Here is a 13,298-nt window from a genome sequence, read left to right as displayed (position 1 = left end):
GAGGACCAGACAAGGGACAGTATCTCCAATGTCTTATCAAAACTGATGAGGAGGTCCAGCCAAGGGACAGTATATCCAATGTCTCATCAAAACTGATGAGGAGGACCAGACAAGGGACAGTATCTCCAATGTCTCATCAAAACATGTAAATAGATCACAACACAGCAGGCACTCAGGACAATCCACCACATCTTCTATCAGGCTCTATTTGAAGGCTGAAAGGGAAGCCTCACTGGTTAAATCTGAAGCATTGAAAAGTAAACATGCATTGGAGAAACAGGAGGCTCAACTCAAGGCACAAAATAAAGGTTTGGAGCTTGAAGCTGAAATATTAGCTAACAGTGCTAAGCCGCATGTATTCCATGAGTAGGAAGCCACTCAAGAAATGGGGAAACAAAGCAGATGATTTAATGAACTATACCTAAATGTAATGGGAAGGCCTGAAGATACCATGGGGAAGGTTACTCAAAGTAAAATGGTGACCACCACCACTCAGGTTGTCACAGGTCTCCATATCACACAGTCACGCATCTTGGCTGACCTGGGATCCCCATTGTTCACCACGTCTGTTCATACTGCACAGGGCCAGGGTCAATATACTGTGTAGTATGTTATAACTACCACCACATACAGCTCTGTTCATACCGCACAGGGCCCAAGTACTATGTTGTAACTACCCCCACATACAGCTCTGTTTATACTGCACAGGGCCAGGGTCCAAGTACTATGTTATAACTACCACCACATACAGCTCTGTTCATACTGCACAGGGCCAGGGTCAATATACTATGTTGTAAATAAGTACTATCACCATATACAACTGTTCATCATAGGTCAACTAACACACTGTTGTAAGACCAAAAGATAGGCAGCTGTAACTTCCAACTAGGGGAGGAAGGCCTTTCAACCCAGATCAGGGTGGAGCTGACAACACGGACAGTATTGTCAACATTCTGCTACACCAAAATGCTGGTAAGGCAGCAAAGGTTGTCTTCATTACCACCTCTTAGTGTACGACTGGGTGACCCACTACACTACAGGTTCTTTGTACCAGTGTTTAAGGGTGACCCACTAGACTACATATCTTTGTACCAGTGTTTAAGGGTGACCCACTAGACTACAGGTTCTTTGTACATGGCTTTGAACACGCTATCGAAGAACGGACCGAGAACAGTAAAGAAAGGTTGTACCTTTTGGAGAAATTCAGCATTGGGCAACTCAAATTTTAGCTCAACTCCTTTGTCTTACTGAAGTCGAGGTAGAGGTTGTTGTCCTGTCACCACACTGCCGGGTCTCTGACCTCCTCCTAAGGCTGTCTCATTGTCTTTGGTGATCAGGCCTACCACCGTGTTGGAGTTCTAAGTGTCCATGCAGTCACGAGTGAACAGGGAGTACCCGAGGGGACCAAGCACGCACCCCTGAGGGGCCCCTGTGTTGAGGGCCAGCATGGCGGATGTGTTATTGTCTACCCTAACCACCTGGGGGCGACCCGTCAGGAAGTCCAGGATCCAGTTGCAGAGGGAGATGTTCAGTCCCAGGGACCTTAGCTTAGTGATGAGCTTGGTGGTGTTGTAATCTGAGCTGTTGTCAATGAACAGAATTCTCATGTAGGTGTTCATTTTGTCCAGGTGGGAAAGGGCAGATTGTGGAGTGCAATAGAGATTGTGTCATCTGTGGTTCTGATGGGGTGGTATGCGAATTGGGGTGGGTCCAGGGTGTCTTGAATGATGGTGTTGACGTGAGCCATGATCAGCCTTTCAAAGCATTTCAAGGATATTGATATGAGTGCTAAGCGGTGATAGTCATTTAGACAGGTTACCTAGGTGTTGTTGGACACAGGGACTATGGTGGTCTGCATTTGATTTGATTTGAATAATAATAATAATTAAAAATAAAACACTATCAACAACCAGGAAGTCATGAGTACCTTTGTTGTCTCTGGCTTGGAGATAAGTAGCCTTGATGACAGCAGTTTTGTTGAAATCCTTGCAGTTTTCACACAGAAAGAAATCCCTGTAACTAAGGAGAACATTCCTACCAGCGGCGGCTGGTGGGAGGAGCTATAGGAGGATGGGCTCATTGTAATGGCTGGAGTGAAATCAATGGAATGGAGTCAAACATGAGGTTGTCCATGTGGTTTCCACAAGCAAAAACATCTGCTAAATATGTGTATGGTACCAATCAAATTTGATTTAATATGATTGATGTTTGATACCGTTCCAATTATTACATTCCAGGCATTACAATGAGCCTGTCCTCCTATAGCTCCTCCCACCAGCTTCCACCGATTCCTAACCAGACAGATGTGAAACAACGGCCATATTTGGAAAAAGTGTCTCTCAAGCAGATTGATTCTAAAATTGTATTGTTGACAAACATACTTCAGGCCATTGAGCCATGGATGGTCATAAACAGCCAAGAAGATATGGCCCATTGCGCTGTGAAAACCACTCTGGTCTGGATTGTGAATGGGCTTCTAAAAAAGGGGAATGTCTCCACTTATGGGCGGTCTCATGTAATGTCACACAGAATCTCTGTGGTAGAGTTGGAAGAGCTGCTGAAGCAACAGGTCAAGCATGATTTCCCAGAGCACCACCATGAGGAGCAGCTTGAAATATCAAGACAAGATCATCTCTTCATGGAGAGTGTATCTGTCAGCCAAGCTGGTGGTGGTCACTATATTATTTGCCTCCCACTGAGGAATGAGGATGCTGAATTTCCCAACAACTGCTGTGTGGCAGTACAGCGTGCTCTCAACCTGAAATGGAAACTCAGTAAGAATCCCTGGTCCTGTAAGGACTATACCAACTTCATGGCAGACATCCTGGACAAAGGCTTTGCAGTGATCATGCCAATAGACTTATAGAATGACAACAGCAAGATATTTTGGTATATTCCTCACCACAGAGTATGTCATCCCAAGAAGTACAATCTGAGGGTGGTATTAGACTGTGGAGCCACCTAACAAGAGACATCACTGAATGCTCAGCTTCTGCAGGGTCCAGACATGACAAACTATATCATTGGTGTTTTGTCCAGATTCCACCAAGAGCCTGTTGCCTTCATGACAGATATTGAAGTCATGTTCCACCAGGTGAGCGTTCCAGAGCAGGACACAGACCTGAGATTTCTCTGGATCTGGAAAAGGAGCTGGAGGATTGGTGGTGCTCTAATATATAGATGACTGTCTAAAGTCAGCAGCAAGTGAGGAAGAAGCCTTGACACATACTCAGGACCGCACATCACTGTGTTCTAAAGGAGGCTTTAGACTGAACAAATGGATCAGCAACAGTCAAGTTGTTGCCTCTATTCCTGAAGAGGAGAAAGCAAAGGAGATAACGGATCTGGACAGGGATCAGAACATGCTACCAGTAGAAAGTACAATGGTGCATTGAATCAGACTCAATAAATGTACAAATATCCATTCAGGACAGACCACTGACCAGAAGAGGTGTTATATCAACGGTGGGCTCTGTTTACGACCCGTACAGTTAACTAGGCTAATAACTTACTAACTAGCAAAGAATATATGCACACACTCTGATTGGCACTGATCTGAAAAGAGCATTCTGTCCTAGCTTCAGGGGGAAACTGGTTCCACCATTGGGGTGCCAGGACAGAGAAGAGCTTGGACTGGGCTGAGCGGGAGCTGCCCTCCCGGAGGGGTGGGATGGCAAGGAGACCAGAGGTGGCAGAACGGAGTGCTCGGGTTGGGGTGTAGGATTTGAGCATAGCCTGAAGGTAGGGAGTGGCAGTTCGTCTTGCTGCTACGTAGGCAAGCACCATGATCTTGTAGTGGACAAATAATTCGGGTTGACATGGGAGAACTTGGGAAGGTTGAAAACCAGGCGGGCTGTAGCATTCTGTATCAATTGCAGGGGTTTCATGGCACAAGCAAAGAGACCAGCCAACAGAGATTTGTATTAGTCAAGACGGGAGATGACAAGTACCTGGATTAGGACCTGTGCCACTTCCTGTTTGAGGTATGGTCATATGGATGTAAACCATGAATCTGCAGTAGCGAGACACTGCTTTGATGTTTTCAGAGAATGACAGGGTGTTGTCCAGGTTCACGCCAAGGTTCTTTGCACTCTGGGAGGACGACACTGTGGAGTTGTACATTTTGATGGAGAGGTGTGAGGATATGATGGAGCCAAGTGACTTGGTGTATAGAGAGAAGAGGAGAGGAACTAGAACAGAGCCATGGGGGACACCAGTAGTGAGAAAACATGGTGCAGACCCAGATCCTCTCTACTGATGGTTTCCAGTGTCGAAGGCAGTGGATAGATCTAGGAGGATGAGAACAGATGAGAGAGAGTCTGCTTTGGCCATACGGAGAGCCTCCGTGACACAAAGAGCAGTCTCGGTTGAGTGACCCGTCTTGAAGCCTGACTGGTTAGGGTCAAGAAGATTGTTCTGAGAGCGATAACAAGAGAGTTGATCAGAGATAACACGCTCAATTGTTTTGGAAAGAAAAGAAAGGGGTACAGGTCTATAGATTGATGTCAGAAGAGTCAAGTGTTGGTTTCTCAACAGTTTTCCGTGTGTATCAAGAATGGTCCACCACCAAAGGATATCCAGCCAACTTGACACATCTGTGGGAAGCATTGGAGTCAACATGGACCAGCATCCTTTGGGAAAGCTTTTGACACCTTGTAGAGTCCATGCCCTAACGAATTGAGGCAAAATGGGGTGCAACTCAATATTAGGAAAGTGTTCCTAATGGTTTGTACTCTCAGCGTATGTCAGACTTGTTCTGGAAGAGGTGGACCAAAGAGTATTTTCCTGAGTTGCAGGATCAACAAAAATTAACAAGAAAAGAAACTTCGTCCCCGGAGATATGGTTCTCATCGGAATGACTCTTGTCTCTGTACAAGGTGTTGATGGGTTAAAGGTTCCAAACTCTCTGTTCAAGCAGTTGACATAGTTAGGACACCCATCGGTACCACTCAAGACATGTAGCAGAGGTCTCTTCACGGTCCCCAGGGCCAGAACAGAGGCTGGGAAATGCAGAGTATTAAATAAAGTCATGACTACATCACAGGAAGTTTGTGGCACCTTAATTGGGGAGAACAGGCTCGTGGTAAAAGCTGGAGCAGAATAAGTGAAATGGTATTAAATACATCCAACACATGGTTTCCAGTTGTTTGTTGACATTCCATTTGCTCCGTTCCAGTCATTATTATGAGCCATCGTCCCCTCAGCAGCCTCCAGAGTAACCATACATTATGGGTCAGCTAGGTCTCAGGTATGGAGTAACCATACATTATGGGTCAGCTAGGACTCAGGTATGGAGTAACCATACATTATGGGTCAGCTAGGACTCAGGTATGGAGGTAACATACATTATGGGTCAGCTAGAACTCAGGTATGGAGGTAACATACATTATGGGTCAGCTAGAACTCAGGTATGGAGGTAACATACATTATAGGTCAGCTAGGACTCAGGTATAGAGTTACCATATATTATGGGTCAGCTAGGACTCAGGTTTGGAGTTACCATACATTATGGGTCAGCTAGGACTCAGGTATAGAGTTACCATACATTATGGGTCAGCTAGGACTCAGGTATGGAGTTACCATACGTTATGGGTCAGCTAGGACTCAGGTATGGAGTTACCTTACATTATGGGTCAGCTAGGACTCAGGTATGGAGTTACCATACGTTATGGGTCAGCTAGGACTCAGGTATGGAGTTACCTTACATTATGGGTCAGCTAGGACTCAGTTAAGGAGTTACCTTACATTATGGGTCAGCTAGGACTCAGGTATGGAGTTACCATACATTATGGGTCAGCTAGGACTCAGGTATGGAGTTACCTTACATTATGGGTCAGCTAGGACTCAGGTATGGAGTAACCATACATTATGGGTCAGCTAGGACTCAGGTATGGAGTTACCATACATTATGGGTCAGCTAGGACTCAGGTATGGAGTTACCTTACATTATGGGTCAGCTAGGACTCAGGTATGGAGGTAACATACATTATGGGTCAGCTAGAACTCAGGTATGGAGGTAACATACATTATGGGTCAGCTAGAACTCAGGTATGGAGTTACCATACATTATGGGTCAGCTAGGACTTTTATATCGCTTTTACACTAACAAGAAAAAAATACTACTATATATCATTTTCCTTTTCTTTAAAGTTTAAATAATTATTTTGCTTTGATCATGGAAAGACTCTGTAGCCTGTGAAATGACCTGTGTTTTGGAAACGTGGAGCCATTGTCTGGCAAATACATTTCTGTTTGTTTTTACACTATTCGAGATTTGTATTCCCTGTTACTTTGAAAGAGCATCTGACGGCAACATCACATACCTGGGGCCTCAACGTAAGTTTTGAAATGGATTACGAATAGCCTTTATAAAATGGTTCACATAATTCTTTCAAAGTGATGATCTGGGACTCCTTGTCTCATATCACTTCTCTAATGTCACAAATCCTAATTGAGTTCCACCACCTAAATGAGTCCAACTTCTCCAATGAAGATATTCTACCCTACCACCACTTCTTAATTTCATTAAATAAATGTGACTGGTCTATCAGTGATTCTGGTCCATCAGAAACTACCCACTGGGCAAGCTACGTAAACTCAACGTGGATATTTGGGTAATATTTGGTTGAGACGTTGATCAACGAGATTACAACCTACAGTATATGTAAAGACTGCCAAAAGTTAGTTGAATTTCCAATGTGTTATCACTATGTTATCAACCATCCAAAATCACAACCAAATGACAGTGGAAAAACAATGTTAGACTTTTTTGTTTGGTTGTCACCCAAATGTCTATCACTGCTCTTTCATCCAAAAAAGACTTAAAATGCTTCAAATTATTCTAGCAAAATGATGATCTGAAGACACTACTTACCGAGCTCCTCAGTGAGGTCATCTGTAAACATGTAGAGTATCAGCTCAATGACCTCAAAATAACCTTCTTAAAATGTATTTTTTACTTGAAGTCAGTAAATTAAAGAAAATCTTACTTTTGTGGTTCTAATAATGTTATCAAAGTGATGATCTGAAGACACTACTTACAGAACCTCTCCTTGTTATTGTCTGTAAACATGTAGAGTAGATGGAAGACAGTGAGAACATCATTAACATGAACACTAAAATATGTAGTCTCTCTCTGGGACTCCTTGTCTCATATAAAACATCAGATAAAAGTCAGGGAACATTAATATAAACAACATGAAGTGTTTTCTACTTAACTAAAAGTTACATCTATAGAAGAGACATTGTATTATATAATGTTATCAATGTGATGATCTGATGACAGTACTTACGATTCTGCTCCCAGAGTTCATCTGTAAATATGTAGAGTAGATGGAAGACAGTGAGAACATCATTAACATGAACACTAGAAGATGTAGTCTCTCTCTGGGACTCCTTAGTCAGGATTCAATCCAATGTGCAGTATACAGCAGGGCACTTCACAGCTGACAAAGCACTTTTTAAAGGCATTTTCCACCGGCATTCACAGAGATCACATTCATAGTAAACACTGCACATGTCGACTCAAGTGTAAAATACCTGTAAAAGTCTGTTATAGTGTGCTGTGTTATAATGCTCCTTGAATTGAATCCCGGCCCTTGTCTCATACCACTGTTCCAACATCAGATGGAACATCTTAAAATGTGCTCAGCAACCAAAAAATACTTTAAATGCTTCAAGTAATTATTGCAAAGTGATGATCTGAAGACACTACTTACCACTTTCCTTCTTGAGATCATCTGTAAACATGTAGAGTAGAAGGAAGACAGTGAGAACATCATTAACATGAACACTAGAAGATGAAGTTTCTCTCTGGGACTCCTTGTCTCATATTACTTCTCTAATGTCATAAATCCTAATTGAGTTCCACCACCTAAATGAGTCCCACCACCTAAATGAGTCCAGCGTACCTCTGTGAGACAACTTCCCCAATGAAGATATTCTACCCACTACCACTTCTTAATTTCATTAAATAAATGTGACTGGTCCATCAGTGATCCAGGTGTATCAGAGTTCATTTGACCTTTATTTAACTAGGCAAGTCAGTTAAGAACAAATTCTTATTTTCAATGACCGCCTAGGAACAGTGGGTTAACTGCCTTGCTCAGGGGCAGAAAAACATATTTTTACCTTGTCAGCTTGGGGATTTGATCTTGGGACCTGTCAGTTCCAAATCCAACGCTCTAACCACTAGGCTACCTGCCACCCCTGCCTCCCCCAGGTAAGGATAATACTTTCCCCACTGCAGATTGAGTTGATCTATTATCACACCTGATTAGCATGTTAATCACCTGATGGTTAAAATCAGTCATCAGTGTCAACATGTTAATCACCTGATGGTTAAAATCAGTACTCAGTGTCAACATGTTAATCACCTGATGGTTAAAATCAGTACTCAGTGTTAACATGTTATTCACCTGGAGATTAAAATCAGTCATCAGTGTTAACATGTGAATCACCTGCAGATTAAATCAGTCTTCAGTGTCAACATGTTAATCACCTGATGGTTAAAATCAATCAGTGTTAACATGTGAATCACCTGCAGATTAAATCAGTCATCAGTGTCAACATGTTAATCACCTGATGGTTAAAATCAGTACTTAGTGTTAACATGTGAATCACCTGGAGATTAAAATCAGTCATCAGTGTTAACATGTTAATCACCTGATGGTTAAAATCAGTACTCAGTGTTAACATGTGAATCACCTAGAGATTAAAATCAGTCATCAGTGTTAACATGTTAATCACCTGATGGTTAAAATCAGTCATCAGTGTTAACATGTGAATCACCTGGAGATTAAAATCAGTCATCAGTGTTAACATGTGAATCACCTGGAGATTAAAATCAGTCATCAGTGTCAACATGTTATTCACCTGGAGATTAAAATCAGTCATCAGTGTTAACATGTTATTCACCTGGAGATTAAAATCAGTCATCAGTGTCAACATGTTATTCATCTGGAGATTAATATCAGTCATCAGTGTCAACATGTTATTCACCTGGAGATTAAAATCAGTCATCAGTGTCAACATGTTAATCACCTGGAGATTAAAATCAGTCATCAGTGTTCACATGTGAATCACCTGCAGGTGTAGTATATTATCATGTATCCATAGAATACAACCACTGTGAATGTGGTGAGGATGAAAAAAGCATTGCAGACATTTCATTCCAACAATTCAACATTCATATAATCTCTCCATTACCTTTCTTATAACATATGCAGTAGATAGCCAGAGCTAACCCAATCACAGTGATGGCTCCCAGACAGCATAACACAATGAAGGCCATTCTCCATGGGGTTGTATAAAATAACTCACCTAAAACACAAACATCATTACACATCAACAACAGGGTTTGGTACTAATACTACCACACATCAACAACAGGGTTTGGTACTAATACTACCACACATATTTACACATCAACAACAGGGTTTGGTACTAATACTACCACACATCAACAACAGGGTTTGGTACTAATAATACCACACATCATTGCACATCAACAACAGGGTTTGGTACTAATACTACCACACATCATTACACATCAACAACAGGATTTGGTACTAATACTACCACACATCAACAACAGGGATTGGTACTAATACTACCACACATCAACAACAGGGTTTGGTACTAATACTATCACACATCAACAACAGGGTTTGGTACTAATACTACCACACATCAACAACAGGGTTTGGTACTAATACTACCACACATCAACAACAGGGTTTGGTACTAATACTACCACACATCACTACACACCAACAACAGGGTTTGGTACTAATACTACCACACATCAACAACAGGGTTTGGTACTAATACTACCACACTTCAACAACAGGGTTTGGTACTAATACTACCACACATCATTACACATCAACAACAGGGTTTGGTACTAATACTACCACACATCAACAACAGGGTTTGGTACTAATAATACCACACATCATTACACATCAACAACAGGGTTTGGTACTAATACTACCACACATCAACAACAGGGTTTGGTACTAATAATACCACACATCATTACACATCAACAACAGGGTTTGGTACTAATAATACCACACATCATTGCACATCAACAACAGGGTTTGGTACTAATACTACCACACATCAACAACAGGGTTTGGTACTAATACTACCACACAGCAGTGGATTGTGTCATAATAAACACTAATCTTTTGTATTGTCGTCTCAAAGCCTTTGGTTAAAACATATACTTTACAATAACACATTGTTAAGGGAATTTTTATCAATGATGACTAATTATGTATACATTTCAATCAGGACTGACTAATCAGAATACTATTATGTTACTGTATATGTACTAATCCAAATACTATTATGTTACTGTATATGTACTAATCAGAATACTAAATGTTACTGTATATGTATGAGTTTTCTTTCTTGATCCCAGTACTGAAAATAATGTGTGTGTGAATGTGGTCAAGAGTTTAGAACAATGACGGTCTGTTCCTTGGTACAAATGAATCAGACTGGCTAGAGTGCTTATCTACACAAGAAAACCTTGAAACGTAAATTATATTAAATTGGTAGGGAGACGGATGTGGGAAGGCTTGATACACAGCCTTGGTACTGGAACCGAGATGGCACGGGGTAGTGTTAGAACTAATGATGTCATTTTCAGTTTATAACCTGTGTGTGGTAACCTGTATTGTGGCAGTACTCTCTTGAATAAAGGCTGTTACTTGACTTTTAAGACCGGCTCTGTCCATTCCTATAAAATAAGGGTCTTACAAATTCTTATGAATTGACAGAGTGGTTTAATTTTAATTGGGAATTAAAACAGAGGAATTAAATTCCTTCAACACACATCAATATCTCCAGTGTTTCATGTCTAAATCATATTATGTTGTTACTCACTAGGGAGGTGAATCTCTGTCTCCATTTTCTCATTGATCCTGCTCTGTTGGACTCTGCAGGTAAAGCGGTTGGTGTCAGTCTCCTGGACAATGACATATTGTTTGACTCTGTAGAATCCATTGAAGTCTCTGTGTGTCTCAGGAGGACCAGCAGAGAGATGGACTCCTTTACTGTTCAGCCACACCAGCTCAGGCTCAGGGTGCCAGCCTTCTGATTCACACAGCAGACCCATCCCTCCCTCTCTGTGTCCCTCAATGGACACCACTGGCTTGGATCCTACAGCTACAGACACACAGACAGACTGGATGTTAACTGGTGACAGGCTGTGAACAAATAGACACATACTGTACATTAACATATCAATATCTGCAATGTTTCATGTCTAAATCATATTATGTTGTTACTCACTAGGGAGGTGAATCTCTGTCTCCATCTTCTCATTGATCTGTCTCTGTTGGACTCTGCAGGTAAAGCGGTTGGTGTCAGTCTCCTGGACAATGACATGTCGTTTGACTCTGTAGAATCCCTTGAAACTTCTATGTATCTCAGGAGGACCAGCAGAGAGATGGACTCCTTTACTGTTCAGCCACACCAGCTCAGGCTCAGGGTGCCAGCCTTCTGATTCACACAGCAGACCCATCCCTCCCTCTCTGTGTCCCACAATTGACACCACTGGCTTGGATCCTACAGCTACAGACACACAGACAGACTGATGTTAACTGGTGACAGGCTGTGAACAAATAGACACATACTGTGTCCAGTAATATGAAGGAAAGAGGTGATGTCATTGTACTGTAGTTAGATTATTAAATTAACATGAAAATAAACCTCACCTTTAACGAGGACTTGAACAGTGAAATCATCATACCAGCTCTTTGACTGAATTAAGCATTTGTAATGTCCCTCATCAGTGCCTTGTACCCTGGTCAGTTTCAAAGAGGTGTTGCCCCTCCATAGTTCCTCTTCAAACAGTGAAGTTCTTCCTCTATAGGAGGGAATCTGATCATCTCGTATGATTTCGCTGTTTTGGTAACGAAAGACACGACCGTCTATGATGTCCAGGTTAAGCCAGTCCACTGTCATGTCCTCAACGCTGATGTTGGGTTTGAGGTAACAGGGCAGAACGATGTCATCACCAGCTACAGCAACAATGGAATCAGTTGGACCAAGAACCTCAAACTTCTCTGAAGAGAACAGACATATTAACAGTTTCAATAGTTTACAGTGGTTTCCTCTCTCATCTACACTGATTTGAAATACACTGTATAATATATAGTAGTACTATACACTGTAGTATATATAGTAGTACTAGACACTGTAGTATATATAGTAGCACTAGACACTGTAGGATATATAGTAGTACTATAGGGTGGAGGCCTACAGAAGAGTTGGATTCACCATTAGTTTAGTTTTTACATCAGTGCAGAGGAAGGAAAGGAGACTAGGAGAGGAATACACCTTAGGTTATGCACCTTAACACTATACAAGCAACTAAAGACACAATGAGATAATAATAACCACACACACACTAGTGCAGATGAAGGAAAGGAGACTAGGAGAGGAAATCACCTTAGGCCAGACACCCTAAAGGGATCTCCACAGTTTACACAAATGGAGCCGACAGACAAAAGTAGTAGAACTATGTAGACAGAGGAGCAAAAGGACCTCCGTCGGCTCTGTTTGATTAGACTGTGTAGAACCCTTAAGCCCACAATAGTGACTAAAGACACAATGAGATCATATTAATCACACACACAGAGGTATTGAAGGCAGTGAGATATTAAATATGTATTCTACTGTACCAGAGCCTGCTGTGTGTAGGAGATGTAGAAGAATCACACACAGACAGTCTAGTTGAGTCACCTTCATTCCTGAAGACAATTGTATTCATCATAAAGAGAAAGACTAACACAACTTGAAACCAGGAAAGCAATACTGTAGCATTAATTATACAATAACAATGGATAACATAGTATAACACATTTCAATAGCAAACTAGCTGATCCATTTACCTGGTTGAATCGGTCCTATTGAGGCACTGCAGTCTGATTAATGTACTAGTGTTCTGTGATCAAACTATTGTGATGTGATCAAACTACCTCCTTCTTCTTTCTCTTCCTTGGAACAAGAACCTGTTCAACTGCATCGCTGCACACAACTGTTGCATAGTGAGCTAAGAATCAGATAACATGGGTGTGAACTGTGGTGGTAAGTTTTGGTTGTGGATTCCAAGCCTGGCTGATGTGTAGACCATGTGACACAGAGAGGTCTATAACCCAAGCAAAACACATTATAATTTACTTAAATCTGTGCCACTCCTTTTATATAGTATGATATGTTTATGTGAGGTTACATTACTAGACTAGATGTAACTTAGTAAACATAAATACAGAACATTTAAA

At 41.5% G+C, this 13,298-nt stretch overlaps 1 protein-coding gene across 5 annotated transcripts in view; it reads right to left on the bottom strand.

Moving 5' to 3' along the window:
* LOC118966027 (butyrophilin subfamily 1 member A1-like) overlaps window positions 1-13,051 on the bottom strand; it is a 70,011-nt gene extending 56,960 nt beyond the window's left edge. Inside the window, exons 1-9 of one of the 5 annotated variants that reach the window (XM_036987829.1) lie at window positions 12,909-13,051; window positions 12,699-12,767; window positions 11,730-12,080; window positions 11,305-11,586; window positions 10,897-11,178; window positions 9,208-9,321; window positions 7,719-7,739; window positions 7,293-7,313; window positions 7,019-7,062 (exon numbers count right to left, since the gene is read on the bottom strand). In XM_036987829.1, coding sequence (XP_036843724.1) covers window positions 7,034-7,062; window positions 7,293-7,313; window positions 7,719-7,739; window positions 9,208-9,321; window positions 10,897-11,178; window positions 11,305-11,586; window positions 11,730-12,080; window positions 12,699-12,765 — 1,167 coding nt within the window. In that variant the 5' untranslated portion in view covers window positions 12,766-12,767; window positions 12,909-13,051 and the 3' untranslated portion in view covers window positions 7,019-7,033. Of the gene's footprint in view, window positions 1-6,981; window positions 7,063-7,292; window positions 7,314-7,718; window positions 7,740-9,207; window positions 9,322-10,896; window positions 11,179-11,304; window positions 11,587-11,729; window positions 12,081-12,698; window positions 12,768-12,908 lie in introns of those variants that run through there. The other 4 variants (XM_036987841.1, XM_036987844.1, XM_036987826.1 and 1 more) reach the window with 4 other exon arrangements.
* Between the last annotated feature and the right edge of the window lie 247 nt (window positions 13,052-13,298).

Source organism: Oncorhynchus mykiss, chromosome 1 (assembly GCF_013265735.2).
Source record: "Oncorhynchus mykiss isolate Arlee chromosome 1, USDA_OmykA_1.1, whole genome shotgun sequence".
Lineage (NCBI taxonomy): Eukaryota > Metazoa > Chordata > Actinopteri > Salmoniformes > Salmonidae > Oncorhynchus > Oncorhynchus mykiss.
This window is presented reverse-complemented; position numbering and strand designations above follow the sequence as displayed.